General features: G+C 35.4%; 3 protein-coding genes across 8 annotated transcripts in view; 1 reads left to right on the forward strand and 2 right to left on the reverse strand.

Moving 5' to 3' along the window:
• LOC149479160 (uncharacterized) overlaps positions 1-588 on the reverse strand; it is a 34,388-nt gene extending 33,800 nt beyond the window's left edge. The window contains exon 1 of one of the 2 annotated variants that reach the window (XM_089708500.1): positions 451-588. In XM_089708500.1, the coding sequence (XP_089564626.1) occupies positions 451-520 (70 nt within the window). In that variant the 5' untranslated portion in view covers positions 521-588. The remainder of the gene's footprint in view (positions 1-450) is intronic. The other variant, XM_089708498.1, reaches the window with a different exon arrangement.
• A 168-nt stretch (positions 589-756) lies between these two features.
• LOC149479161 (uncharacterized) overlaps positions 757-15,479 on the forward strand; it is a 53,661-nt gene continuing 38,938 nt past the window's right edge. For 4 of the 5 annotated variants that reach the window (XR_016317364.1, XR_016317361.1, XR_016317362.1 and 1 more), the window contains exon 1: positions 757-1,020. The gene's annotated coding sequence lies outside the window, so the exon portion shown is untranslated. The remainder of the gene's footprint in view (positions 1,021-15,479) is intronic. The other variant, XR_016317365.1, reaches the window with a different exon arrangement.
• On the reverse strand, positions 1,540-14,789 carry PhKgamma (phosphorylase kinase gamma). Its single transcript, XM_089708859.1, has 12 exons — positions 14,351-14,789; positions 13,522-13,697; positions 11,723-11,855; positions 9,807-9,958; positions 9,325-9,415; positions 8,869-8,898; positions 7,298-7,404; positions 7,014-7,111; positions 5,960-6,043; positions 4,465-4,626; positions 3,799-3,975; positions 1,540-1,892 (listed from the first exon to the last, which is right to left on the reverse strand). Exons 1-11 carry the CDS (start codon positions 14,440-14,442, stop codon positions 3,841-3,843), a joined length of 1,260 nt encoding a protein of 419 aa, XP_089564985.1. The 5' UTR covers positions 14,443-14,789; the 3' UTR covers positions 1,540-1,892; positions 3,799-3,840.

Here is a 15,479-nt window from a genome sequence, read left to right on the forward strand (position 1 = left end):
CCGTATCAAGTTAACTTGTTTGTAAACTTTCCGAGCGACGCATCGCGGCGTACTACACCCAATAGTAATGACTAATCGCACGCCGCTAGCACCACGTAGCGAGACGTCACCGGCCGCTTCTGTTCGTTTCATTGTTACACTATAACTATCGACGATCATTCTTTGCGGGATGATTTCATTGGATTTTGGAACCGCGTGATGGTCTTACGCAACCCTGGCTCGTGTTAGATTTGAGGTAAACTTTGTGTTTGGAGTGCATCTCGATGCCCCGCCCCCCGCGCCCCTCGCCGGCCGCACGATCAGCTGACTGCGGCGGCCCCGCCACGTCCACAGCGCGGGGCCGCGCGGCGCGCGGGCGGCCGGCGCGGGCTACACGTGTACGAGCGTCGCCGGGGCCGGGGAACAGGCCGCGCGGCTGGCGGGCCGCACGGGCGGGCGGGCTCCACTTACCGGCGTGGAGGCGCCGCTCCTGCAGCTCGATGAACCGCGCCGCCTCCAGGAGGGTGTCGAGGAGGCTCATGTCTACGCGGCGGCGGCGCAGCGAGCGCGGCCGATGTCACGCCGCGACTGGCGGCGGCGCGGCGCGCTCACGTGGCCGCGGCGCGCGGGCCAATGGCGGGGCGCGCCGCGTCACGTGGCCGCGCGCCGGCCCAATGCGCGCGATCGATGCGCGCCGCGCTGCACCGCTGCAGCGCGCTTGTTTACCGCCGGCCCATTCACGCGCCCCACGCGCCGCGCCCCGCACCGCACCGCGCCCCCCTCCCGCGCCCCGCCCGACTTTCACTTTGTTACGTTGCGAATCAAAACTTCGCCGTGCCGTTTGCGGCTAACACATTTGAGCAACGTGCTATGCTTGCGAGTTCTCATTCTACCATTTAAATGTAAAGTGCGATTGAACTTATTGTGTGATGTATGTGTGATATGGCACGTCGGTGTGATCGGTCGACGAGTTGTCATAGTTTTCATGTGTAGTCGAAATCATTGTGTCGATAAAAAAATAAACTATTATTCGATAAACAGGTAGAGCTAACTGTTTATCATTACTAATTAGTAATTATCAATTAATAATCAATATTAAAACAATTATTATGTTTTGTTTTTAACTATTTCCTTCTTATTTTATTACTCTGCAATCTTTCATATCAGTTCATTCAACTATTAAACTTTAAAACTGCATTTTTTATGTCCATACCTTTACATAGAAAAATGCTAAATCTAGGCAAAGAAAAAGAAATTGGAAAATACAATTATTTATTCACAAAAATACTTCTAAACTTAATAAAATACTTACGATTCTAAATACTTAATACATAATTACATATTTAACTACTAATAAACACTACTGTGATATTTTATAATTTCTTCATAGCCAATAAAGTTTTCCTTACCAAATGAATTACTTAAATATAAATTCTATCTGTATATTATATAGAATATTATATTGGGACATATTATTATATGCTATTAAAGATGTAATACATACGATATAAATTTTAATGAGGGAATAAAAATGAAAAGGGATATAAGTAAAATAAAAAATATACTTATAATAGTGTATTGAATAACATTCCTTTGCATTAAAACAAATACAAATTTAAACATCCATAAATATAATGTACATTATATATTACATAACTTATAGGCTAATATAATTCGAACGAGTGGTCGATCGTAGAAAAGTAACTCGAAACGTGCCAAAACAGAACTCGACATCACACCAGTTATCACAACTGAATAATACTACGCATACAAGAATTTAGAATCTAACTAACGTAATAGATCACAAATGACTTATTGCCTGCGTCGTTACTAACTACAGACTACTGGCGACTCGCGCCGACCAACCTCGCGGCACGTCTCGCCACTTCTGCCGCCCTGGTACGTCGACTCCTCTGAAACAAAAGGAATCGCATAAATTTCCCTTTTACGGCGCGACTTTAGGCCGAGTCGGGCCACGGAGGCGTCGTCCCGTGCCGGCCGCACGTGGCCGACCGGGAGCGGGACCCTCCGCACTCCGCCCTCTCCTAGCCAACTGCGATACAATACAATACAGTGGCGCCATCTATTCACAAAACTCGAGAACTATTACCAAACTTCAGGCACTGATCACGAGATGGCGTTCGGAGGAATCCGCAATTTCATTTATTTAATTATGTAATAAAATTCGACCTATCTTCGGTCATATCGATTACGAATTGCAATTTACTTAATTAATAATACGTGCAGTATACCTATGATAAGAACTGGTTTAAATTTTTGTTGGTTTTGTTACCTGGAATTTTTTTAAGGCTACATTGAAAAATTGTCCTGAAACGACCTTTTTCATATAAAATTTAACCGTGGTAGGGAGGAGGGTAGATACGGCGTCGCAAATCCACCTTTTTAAATTTTTAAGATCACTCATTGGGACCCCAGAAATACGTAATATTTATTCTTAAAATCCAATTTAACCAAAAACGTTCCTGGAATGACGATAAACAAAATACTAATCATAATAATTTTCGGAAATCAACTCACAAGACCATAAAATAGACTTCTCATTTGCCGAAAGAATCGAAAGTGTAAATTTCACGTAACCATCAGGCGAACAGAAATAATGAAGAGGTGACGTAATGCCTCACTTGGGCTTGTTACCTTGAGGTAATTAATTTTTAACAGGAATATCTTTGTACTATATCGTCTTAATGTATGTATATGATATTGCTTTGGGTTCCTTAATTAACTTAATGACAATTATAATTAAATTATAATAAAATTTTATCTTGATGGAATCAAAGTATAATTTTATTGAACATCATAGTTCGGTAGTTTAACTCTATCGGGTTAAATGAGATATTTTAAAGCCGCCCCAAGACTTTTTTCTAGGCTTGAACACTATAATATGACTTCCCTAGTTATAAGGCGTAAGTCAGCGGACATGGTTTTCTTATACAAGGTTCTTCATGGTTTGGTGGACAGTCCTGATCTGCTGGGTCTCCTAAATTTGAACGCGCCAAGAATTGGTTCCCGTATCCACACTCATAAGACCTTTAACTTAAATCTATGTCGCACTAAATACGGCCAAAATTCACCTATCAACCGCATGTGTACCTCTTATAACACTGTCTGCCATGAGCTCGACTTGTTTAATGCATCGGTCAGTACAATCAAAAAAGTTTTCTTTTCTCTAACAAATATGTAACTAATATTATGTTTTAATTGTTATTTTTAATTATTATTATAAGTGTAGGTTTATATAATTGTTGCATGTTGTGTTCGCTCTTAGAAGGCCGTCCAACTAAAAGTCACAAAGATTATGATTGTATTTTCACCATTTCTTAATGTTGGAACGTCCAGTTAGCGGACCAAATAAAAAAAAATAAAAAAAAAAAAAAAAAAAAAGACTCGCGTAATCTGATATGCTAAAGATACTTGATTGTAAATATACATAATCAATAAGATTTTGCCGATTTTGGATTTTTCATCAGAGTATCACCACCGACATCGGACTATCGAAATAACAACACTATAATATGGGGTTGTAGGGCCGCATTCGATAACCATAGAAATCGCGCGTACTCATTAACCAAACCATATTATAGAGTTAACGCAATAAAGGCAAATATTGTACTTAATTCTTTTATTTACTCTGTACGGACCCTACAACCCAGTACAAACACTAATGTGAATATTTAAAAAAAAATCGTAACGATACCTGTGTTTATCATATTGTAAACTGAATTAAAATTAATTAAAACAATTTATAAATAAATAATAAAACAATAATTTCTAATTAATCAGTTATTGTATGCATCTCACCGTGGTACCAGGGTCGCAGCGCTTGGCGGCGGTGCAGCAGGCCTACCGGCTCAGGTTGCTCACGTACAGGCTCTTCAGCTCGGTCTTGGGCGTGTTCTCGAACAGCGCCGCGCGGTTCTGCCCCTCGCCCTTCTTCACCCAGTGCCCGTACACGCGGAACGCGCAACCGTCTATCACCTGCACAACGATATGTTTAAATTTCATATTAAATGGTACATTTGTCTCGGAGGTATACTAATAATTATATAATGTCGAGTTATGTCATGTGGTATGTAGGTTTCGTGCCAGGATTTGACGAAAATGCGGAGAGACGGGTTAAAAACGTCTTTGGCTTTACGGAAAAATACGATAATGATTACAATTACAGACACAAGAAATAAATAGTTAATAGAAGGTGAGCCTCGATTTTACTCCGTCTGGCACTATCTGACATAATGTCGCAATTTAATGTCAGTAAAGTGTGAGTTTTAATTTATTTTTTTGTTTATCGACTTATTACTTAGCTTTTCGTCTTACGAGTTATAATAGCTTTCCTTGATAAAATCGGACCAGTAATTCAAGACATCAGCGTGTTCAGTTTGGTTGACCAAACAAATTTGTTACCTTTATGATATAGATAATTAGATAGTACAGTGTGTGTTGTGTGTGGTGGGGGGTGGGGGTTACCTTCCGCAGCACGCGCAGCGTGTAGGGGTCTTGCAGCGCGTCCCGCAGCGGCAGCGCGGTGGCGGCGGCGTGCGGCAGGCGGCGCAGGCGCACGGCGGCGCGCACCGCGCACAGCGCCACGCGCAGCCGCGCGCGCGCGCTCCACCCGCCCGCCCTCAGCGCCTGCACAAGCACACGCACACACGTTATAATAATACCGATGACCGGCTTCACGACTGCTAAATCGGCAGTTGAAATGACGAATGTATTTGAAAAAGTGTCAAAACGGTATAACTTATAGCGTTTTAACACTTTTTCAAATACGATTTTTCGTATACAATGCAATAAATTAGCAGTGAAACCGGTCATAAGTATTGATAATAATAACAACTAAATAATATACGAGTCCGCTTTTTTTTTAAATCCATATAGAACCTCTACCCCGAACCCACGATTTAAAATAACGATTGTCAGTCAGTCAGTCGTTCCTATACTAGATGTCGTTGCTTTGAAAAACAGCATTTTTAAAACTAAATAATATTAATGACAATTTTTTGTTGCGTAAAACTGAAAAAATCTGAGTAATGAAAACGGGTCATCTTAAAAATAAGGACTCGATGCATTATGGGTGCATTATGCACTATTCATCACAATATGTAAGTATCGTCAATTTATGCAAAGTGGTCACCACCAAACCATTTGTAACACAAATAAATAAAAAATATTGGAGAAAAAATATTTTATAAACAATACAACATACATACAATTGAAATAACATTTACTTTTTTTTAAAGGACATTACTTATGGCAAAATAGAAACTATCTAACACATACCAATCTATATACTAAACTATTCTAGTAAATTAGTGTAAAACATGCAAACGTGCAACTGTAATAGTGTCAGAGTTTAGTGTAGCGTTCCCAGTTTCACGTTATAATTAAGTTTTATTCAATTTACCCAGCTTCCAAATTATTTTCGCGACGAATTATTAAATTGCTAAGTTATAACAGCATTAATAAATGAAGGTTTTTTTTTGGATAAGTGTCGTTCTTTAGTTCTATTCTTACAAAGCCTATATGCACTAACAAAAGAGCTTTGCAATCTACAAATTAATTTCAGTGCATTTAATCAACCCATCCATCACCACATATTGCATTAACGTTGAGAACTACGCATTAATCGTGTGATTGTGAGTATGGGTTGTTTTATTTAGCGTGTCAAAAGACTTGTGTTAGAGTATGAGTAGTTTTATGTGTGAGTGGGCAGTTTAACAAGTGAGTGCATCGATTAACGTGTGAGTGCGTAGTTTTACGTGTGAGTGCGTAGTTTTACGTGAGAGTGCGTAGTTTTACGTGAGAGTGCGTAGTTTTACGTGTGAGTGCGTAGTTTTACGTGTGAGTGCGTAGTATTACGTGTGAGTGCGTCGTTTAACGTGTGTGTGTGTGTGTGAGTAGTTTTACGTGTCAGTGTGTATTTTATCGTGCACATTCCGTGTCATGCCAAGCGCATAGTTACCATGGCGATCTGGTCGATGCGCGACATCCGGCGGCTGGCGGTGGAGTAGGTCTTCTTGAGCGGCGTCACGTCCTGGTCCCACAGCTGAGACAACACACGGTCAGACATGCGACCCAGTGGAGGTGCGTGTTGCAGGCCAATTGCGACTTTCGCACTTTGAGTTACAGTATAGAATCGAACTACTGATACCGGGTATGTTAAATGGGAAAATACAAAATACCCTCCAGCTTTGAGTTAGGATATAATATCGCTCGTGGATCGAACTAATTTATTAAAATTTGTTTCGAAACATACTAACTCACGATTCGTTTTATAAAGTTAATTTGCGAAAAGTAAAAATTTCATTACTATCGATATTGAACAGGAAGACTTCCTATTCAAACTATTGTTAAAAGTCTATTAAAATCATTTGTATAATATTTTTCAGTTCATTAAAATACAGCAATCAAATAAAATTGAGAAAAGGGGACTTATTAATAATAATTATTATCGAACCTGCAACACGCACATATCGATCGAATAAAAATAAACTATATACGGTGCTTTCCAAGCGTACTGTGCCCATACACTGTATCGGTGCATGTTGAGCATTTGTCTCTGTATAACATTTTAAATAGAAGAAAATATAGCCATGCTATCGTATTTATTAAGTGCCTGTTTCACAATGTCCTAGTTAAGTCCCAAATAATTATATTTCTATAACAAATATGTTAGTTTAGCAACATGTAAACTACACTTTAACATACTTTTATACTTTTTAAACATATCTAGCTAGTTTTGGGTTCAATCTAGTCGATTAAGTAATGGACTTTTGTGATTAATTTATATTTAAAAGCTATTTTCAACACTGATAACTGACATAATATACAATAATTTAGCAGGCGCAGCTATTAGAAGAAGGAAATATAAATTTTTTGGACATAGTGAAACAGCCCTAACAATTATTATAGCCAATTCAAACAGAAAAATATTTTTAGGTTTGCTCAAATTTAAAAAAATAGCTTTTAATTGATAAATAAAGTACTAGGCGCTCAGGATTGGCGCGGCGGTATACCTTCGCGTTGAAGAACGGGTGAGCAAGTGCGTCCTCTATGCCGATCCGCTCCTCCGGCTCCACCACTAGGCACTTGCGAATGAGATCTTTGGGGTCCTCTGTTGGATATAACGTGTTGATGATGGAAAATATTTTATTGGAAAAACAGTACTGAATACTACACCGATAAACGGTTTATATTAGGTTCAATCGTGCAATTTAATAATTTATTGGTATCGAAGACTTCATATAGAATTTGCCATTTTGCAAGGAGTGTTTTAACTTTACTTTTTTTCGATTCTCACCCGAGATGTCGGCCCACTCGGGGCTGGTGAAGGAGTAGCGGCCCTCCATGATGTTGCGCAGCATCACCATCTGCTTGCGGTGCCAGAACGGCGGGCAGCCCACCAGCCTGCAACCACCTGCACGTTAGTTCTGATCGCCTGGTACTCGCGACACGCACGAAGTAGCTTTTATGGCGACATTTATTTTTACTACTGAACTGAATTTATTGAAATTCTCATTTAAATCTTTATATTACACGGAACAGTATATACAGTAAAAGTTTTCATTTTAAGAAATTCCTATGTATATTTATTTCTAAATGAACGATGCTTAAATTGTTTAAAAACAAAACTACAGGTAAATTAGCTTGGAGAAATTTTTGCGTTTGTAGTAGTGTATGGTCAGCAAATAAAATAAAACAACATTTTATTTTTAGTTTTTATTTTATATATATAAGGGATTTTAAATTAAACTATATGTGTTTCTCCTCTGAAAAAGATGAGACTTTATTTTAATATTTGCACATTTAACATACATATAACTTTTACATTAACAATGTTACTAAAATGAAAAATTTACTAACCTGAAAAAGAAACGACACTTAAAGTTTAATTCTTTAGTTTGAGAAGTCAAAGGCTTGCCTCGACCATGTTTTAACACTGGAGCCATATTGAATTAACAATATAAAGTTACAACACTTACACACAAATTAAACACTAGTTATGGCCCTGCCTTCATACAAAACTGCTGAATACGCCGTTCGCACGGGAATAGAATGTGGATGCGATTTCCCTTAGTTAGCATCCAAGCTTACGTCTTTATAATTATTAAACTGTATAAATTCATTCTTTAACTCCGGTCTGCATCGTGCAGACATGGGTGTAAAAGTCTCATTTTAGCTATTAAATGTAGTTTTTAAGTACATCTGAGTTTTCATTTGGGGCCTCCGGCTGCGGGACATGTAATTCACTTCAACAAATATTATAACAATAATAACAAATAATAACAACAAGCAACAAATACATAATTTATCAATTAAACTACGTACATAATAATTATAATTTTTGAATGAAATGTGTGCTTTATGTTCTAACGGTACCAAACGACTGCTCACTGCACGTGGCACCTGCGGACAGCGTAAACTGGTTTATTTTGGTTTTGTGCGTGTTTCCACTTTCCACTATCAAGTGACGATTTATTTATTTGTTTTGTTTCGTAATTATTATGGTCAAATATTAATTATGAAACAAATTATTATGGACACGACATTTTATTGTTTCACGGTAGTCGCCTTGTCGTTTGCTCAAGGACGTAAAATTGAATGATATATTTTTTTTTATAAAGTCAAAACCATTTTCTTTCAAATAAAAACTTGTTTTTATTGAAAACAAAAGTGTTGCTAGGAATAAGTATAAAATTAAATAGTAATGTTAGGATATCGAAACATTTTTGTATAGGCCAGAACGATATAGTGGAAACGCGCTCTAAGATCTGAGTAATATACACACCACTACATATGCAAAAATTTCTCCAAGCTAATTTACCTGTATAATATATAAGACTCAGTAAAAATATATTTAAATATACTTACAAAGTGAACATGATGACGCCGCACGCCCATCTGAAAAGGAATTTTTCAATTACTTATTTACAATGTAGATAATTATATTTTTTTCTTGACAATTTAAAATAGTTTACTCAACTTACCACAATTAATGTATTTATTTTATTGCAAGTAATTAGTATAGGTAGAGTGATTGCGAAACTTAATGAACGGGCTGAAGTTGGTGCCACCGCTATGCATGAGCGATTCGCACCTGACTTCAGACCGTCAAATGAGGTTGCAGAATATGTTACGTCACGACAAATTAGTGTTAGAAGGGTGTGTACATACTGTGCAATTCAACCAAGAACAGAAACTTACATATTTCAAAACAATGTGTTACATATTTCATTTGGAACATAGGAACATTTTTTTTTCATTGGAATAATGGTTGAATTAATTTCACGGACTGTCACTGCAAAGTGAAATAAAGCATGCACTCACATATCGACCTCGTGTCCGTATCCGGGCGCGTCCTCGAACATGTTGGCCTTCAGCGTCTCCGGCGCCAGGTAGCCCGGCGTGCCGCACAGCTCTGGAACACCACATGCACTGTGTTTATGTCGAATCGATATACCGTGAATATAGGTTAAATTTAGCGAAAGACCTAACGTCTGAATTTTAATATGTACTAAGAATCGATAGCATTCATCTGCGATACTATCTTTACGCAATACGCTTTAATATTATGAAATTATTGTATTGTCACTGATCCTTGAAAAGTGTACCAAGTTTGATAAATAATTCACCCATTTAAAGTTGGTCAATATCAAGCCCAAAGGAATAATTTTGTATAAACATTCATGTGAAGCTATTATATGTGTGTTAAAAACGACTGGACTTAGAAGATCTTCGTTTATCACTTATAGAATTACTGACTTTCGAGGATTACTTATTATCGTGTCACTAGAGAGGATACCACTCACCGAAGAGCTTCTCCCCATCAGCGAGCAGCTTGGCAAACCCGAAGTCAGTGATCTTGACATTGAGCTGGTCGTCCAGCAGGATGTTCTCCGGCTTCAGATCGCGGTGCACGATGCGCTTGCTGTGCACGTGCCGCACGCCCTCCAGCACTTGTCTGCAATTATATTACAAGTAAAAGATGTAGGTAGGTTACCATTACAACATTCGATGTTCAAAAACGGCAAACTAACGCACACACGATTAGACGTTAAAGTGAAACGGCATGATTCGACTATAGTGAGCGAAAAAGAGACAACTGAATTAAAATGTGTATAATTTGCCACATTTCTATATGATACATCTACTTTTTACTTATCATTGCTTACGATGTTTTATAATGAAACTTATTTAACCCAGAAATAATAATTGCAACAGGGGAATTTTGATATTGTTTAAAACTAAACAAACAAAGCTCTCGAATCTCGCCTCAATATATTTTATGACCGATAAAGTGACTTTCTTGTTTTATTTTATATCTATCTACAAGTTTTATAATTTTCAATACCACCCAAGTTTATTTCAAAATCGTTGTTTTTTTAATCCTTCAAATATTGTGATTGTTATGACAAAATGAGCTAAATAAATGCGCAAACATGGTACACTAGAGAATTCATAATTGTAGCGATATATGTATCGATTTCAGGTGCAAATGAACTCAATATGAAATTGTGAAAAACGTCTTAGATTATTCTTAAATAATCTATCAAAACATGTATGCACCACTCATATACAAGTCGTTAAATGGACAATAAAGTCGTCAGTAGTCGCTTTTACGCTATAAATAGATGCTAAATATAAACTAGAGCGATATGACTTGACGAATGACGTCATTAATTTTGGTCAACGCGGCTACAAGATAAATATTAAATACTAACGACTTTCGGTTATATAATTGTATTTGATAACAAAAATGTAAGCAATTTGTTTCAAATCATTGTAGAGGAAATTAATCAGCATTTTTGGATAGGCTGTAGGAGTGTAAAATATTTATTAATTGATTTGAAATATTCTATTTATTTCTCAATAAGTGTAATCTTCATGATGTGCACATATTATTATATTTATTTACAATTTAATATTATTTTAATATTTATTGCATTAAAAATAACCCTCAACCCAAATTTGTACAAACAATACACTATAGTCTATCTATCATAAATCTATCTTAAATTTAGTTGATTACAAAGATCTTGTAAAAAAGCGTGTCTTCAAAATTCCAAACATAACTACACACTCAACATTCGCTAAGCGCATGAACCCATATATTGGCATCTTTATATATAATAAAATAAATTTAAAATGTAACATTAAGAGTTTTTCTATTTTTAAAGCTAAAAAAGTTATTACATGCTATTTAAAATCATTAAATTACACACAAACAGAAAAGCTTCTTGTCTCAATACATTGAATTAATATAAATTATTGTTTATTTACATTATATTGTATGTATCTTATAATTTTATTTATTTTAACTTTAATTTATTTACTTATTTAACTTATTTTATTTATTGATATAGTTAGGTATCTATTTATTTATATTTATTTTTTTTAAATTTAGTTCATTAGTTGTACTCAATTCATATCTTATATTTAAATTAGTTATTTTAAATCTTTTTAATCAACAATTACGGTACCACGAGCAAATCCATTCTTTATAATCGTACCAGCTCCCACGACACAAGTTCTCTTAGTGTGGGAGCTACAGTCAATAAGTATATTGTATAATAAGTGACAGCAAAATATGATGTTGTTAAATTTTGTTTTGTTACATACTGTGTTTTTGCTGAAATAAATAATTTTTCATTTTCATTTTCATTTTTTCATTTTCATAGTTTTATTACTATAACATAAGCTGTTATGAATAAACAAGAGCTCTGACCTCATGATGTATCGCGTCTTCTTCTCCGAGAGCGTGACCACAGACGTGAGGTAGTCAAACAGCTCCCCATTCTTGCACAGCTCAAACACCAGGAAGATGAACGTCTCCGATTCGAACACGTCTTGCAGCTCAACTGGAAACAATTGTTTTATTTGTTACTTCTATTTGAATTTAGTTCTTGTAAAATACATACACACATCACATGCCCCGTTTTATGCATGTCTGAATTATATTCGCAATTTTCATGTACGTAGATGTTTGCTGTGATCAATTTTAAGTATTGTAGGTGAATCAGTGGGTCACATATGTACCTTAATAGTAAGTTTTTGTGTATGCACATTATATATCCGATATTAACCATTTAGCTTTTCTATATAAATAATTTTTTTTCATTTCAACAGAGCTTCAAAATAGGAAACAATCAATTTAGATTACGATTTAATAAGTATTGATATTTTATATTGTTGTTTATTTAAAAATCGGAATTATGTTATTTATCTGCGCATTGAACTCAAATTTATTTGGTTCAAATGTCAAAGCTGTATATATTTTTATTACTTTTTATGATTAAACTCCATATATTGTACATTTTCGAATTCATTCCTTACATTCCTTTTACATGATGAAATTTTGTGATGCAAAAAGTAATTAATTGTAAGTTTTGCAGTCAGGTTTTTGTATTCATAATAATTTATCTTGTTTTATCAATAGTTGAGATCCTATAAACCCATTGGGATTTTATACATAGTACCAGTATTGTTTAAATTGCTCCACATCACATTTGCTTCTAATGTAATTACTAGGGATGCGCCGAATACCGAATACATATTCGGTATTCGGCATATTCGGAATATTTTTCACTATTCGTATTCGGCCGAATTATTCGGTTAAGGTGCCGAATATATTCGGTATGAGGATTTCTACTTTCTTTTGGCTATAGAACTTAATAAATAACTTCATATTATGAATGATTTATGTCATACAAGCTTACAATTTACATACAAGTTAAAGAAATCCTATGAAGCATGTGTTGAACCTAAGGTATATAAAATAAAACAATCATTACATTTCAAACCAACATTTATTTTGTAAATTTACATCAACGTAATTTAATCATGTTTATTATTAGCACTTAGTTAGCATTTAATATTGATTATACTTTAATTAATTTTTTAAACTATTATAGTCAACATTCACTGGCACTGCGCCCTACTCCACCACGAGAAATAATGCAATCACACAAATTACACTTAACTTTTGTTTTGTCATCTTGCATTTCATCAAAAAAGTCCCAAGCTCGCGATCTTTTACGTCCGCTCATATTGCAAACATTAACTTAAAGTAAAAATATAAAACTTTTAAACAATAAAAATGTTAATCTTTTTTTGTTTTAATTTGTAACGTATTCGTGCGATGTTTCAACACAACTGAGACGGCACGGAGTGCGCGGGCGGGTGGGTGGTAAGGTAAGGCTCGCTCGCCACCGAGCCAGCAGCTACTTGCGACCCGTTCACAGATCACAGAATAGATCTCTATGGACCCGTTAGAACCGGTTTACGCATCAAAGCACGTCAAAACATTGAACCGAATAATTCGGCCGAATATTCGGTTCGGTAAGGTTTTAACCGAATAGTATTCGGTATTCGGTTATTCGGTTAAACCACTATTCGGCGCATCTCTAATAATTACTATTGTGCGCTTTGTACACTGAGGAATTATAAGTTTTGAAAAGCATGCCGATTACAATATTAACAAAACAGTTAACTAAACACATGCAATACTGTTAACAACTCACTCACTAATATAGGGATGCCCTGCGACCATCCTCAGGATGCTGATCTCTTGCCGAGTTGCATCTCTCATGGTTTGTGTGTCCACCCCGTCTTGAGACTCCTGACTGAGGTCTATGATCTTGGCCGCGTATTCCCGACCTGTCTCTTTTTCTATACATCGTCTTACTGTGGAACTGATGCCTCTGTTGAGGACGAAATGGATTTCATGTATTATAACTGGAAATTATCAACTTTATCAACAGTTCTGTTATTCTTTTATCAAACTAGTTTACTTATTTTAGGAATGAGCACTTATTTAATAAATGATAATTGAATATGAAAGATTTATAATCAAAGCTTAAGTAGGTATATTTACTTTCTACTAAACTAACAAAGGAATTAAATATTGTTTGTAAATCTGTTTTACAATCTTTTAATTTTTAATTGACATTAGGTAAGAGAGAGTCCACAATCTCGCTGTAATCATAATCAATAAACATCAATTTAGCTTCACTCAAAGGAACACTTATCCAACATCATAAATCTTTTTAAAACATAATGACTATAAGTATTTTGAATTCTTTTTTTTTTTAATTTGATAATGTAGGACATTTTAACGAATGTATAAATAAATAATCAATAATTATTATTTCAGATAAAAATATAGTGAAACAACTATGAAGTGATTAACCTACTTGCATAATTCAAAGGTCACGAAGTCTGTCAAGTGCTGGTGTTAGGGAGACTTGAGCTTATAATACGATTTTTGTCAGCGCGATTTGGCCGCAATACGCTCAACGTACGAGCTACTAGCTAAGACAAACTATAAATAACAAATAAGTAGGTGAATACGTACCGTCCAATTATTTCTTTCGGTTCGTATTTAGCGTAGAACTCCTTTGCCGCGTCTTTGTCCGGCAAATTGTCGTCATCCTCTTCCTTCGCCATGCTCACTTTTGTATCACTAATAATTCTTACACGCTAAGCACTAGATAAATTTTCACTCTATTAGCCAGTTCACACAGACCTCCGACAGGTTATATTTAAAATTAAAATGACAGTAAACTTAATAGTAAAGTTTACATTCGAACTACCTACTTATATTTTTTTTTCAGTCGTACTTTTCAACGAGCAATGTTAACTGTTATAGTATCTTAACATTTGTAAATTATGTATTTGATCAGATTCATTTATAGATCATAAAAAGGCACCGTACAAAACAAAATGTTGATTAACTACTTGAGAACGTTGAGACTTGAGAAATAAAAATAATTTCGTCTCAATCTCTCAGTGTCAAATACAAAGTCAAAAAAATGTCAACTGTCTAGTGTCTTCTATGTCAGGACCACAGAGCATGTAATGTCAGGACTGTGTTGGATAAATGCAAAAGCAATATTATTTTTATAATTAACATTATTCAAAACTAAGATCAGTAATGGATAACATACGCAGGCTTAGAGTATATATTACAGTAGTATAGAGCGAGTGTATTGCACAAATTCCTCAGTGCGCATCGTAGGCAGATGAGCTATAGATACATTATACATGTGTGTGTGACAAATAGGGATGGGTAGGTATCGATTGCGTGCCGAGCTATCGATAAGTTATGTAAATAAATATGTATCTTATGTAAATTTTATGTTCAATATGTTATTTAAGGAGAAATGTATGAATAAAGTATAAAATATATGTCATTTTAAATTTGTTTGCCAAGAGAATAAAGTGTTTATTCCATTTGAATATTTCTTGTATTAATTTTAAGTACTTAAAAAAATATGTTTATGAATATCAGAAAAACGAGTTCGATATTAAGTTAATAAAATAAAAATTCGGTTTTGGTGCTATTTCTTTAATAATAAATGAAACAATAATAATAATGTTTTAAAAATGTTAAATAAAAATAAGAAATAATTAGTAATTTAAAATGATAATAAATCATATAAATAATTTTTTTATTTAATTTTATCCATTCTACTATAAAATTT

The sequence above is a fragment of the Colias philodice genome, chromosome 21, assembly GCF_061535455.1.
Source record: "Colias philodice isolate Cphi_HAF_F1 chromosome 21, ilColPhil1 Martin Lab GWU primary, whole genome shotgun sequence".
NCBI lineage: Eukaryota > Metazoa > Arthropoda > Insecta > Lepidoptera > Pieridae > Colias > Colias philodice.

Bases quoted from the DNA above. Each gene is read 5' to 3' on its own strand.
- PhKgamma (XM_089708859.1), bottom strand. From the start codon at position 14,442: ATGGCGAAGGAAGAGGATGACGACAATTTGCCGGACAAAGACGCGGCA. The intron at 9,959-11,722 runs GTCAGAGCTCTT...ATATAATTGCAG, and splicing joins AAGACGCGATACATCATGAG to ACAAGTGCTGGAGGGCGTGC. The intron at 8,899-9,324 runs GTGAGTGCATGC...ATTCCTTTTCAG, and splicing joins TACGGACACGAGGTCGATAT to ATGGGCGTGCGGCGTCATCA.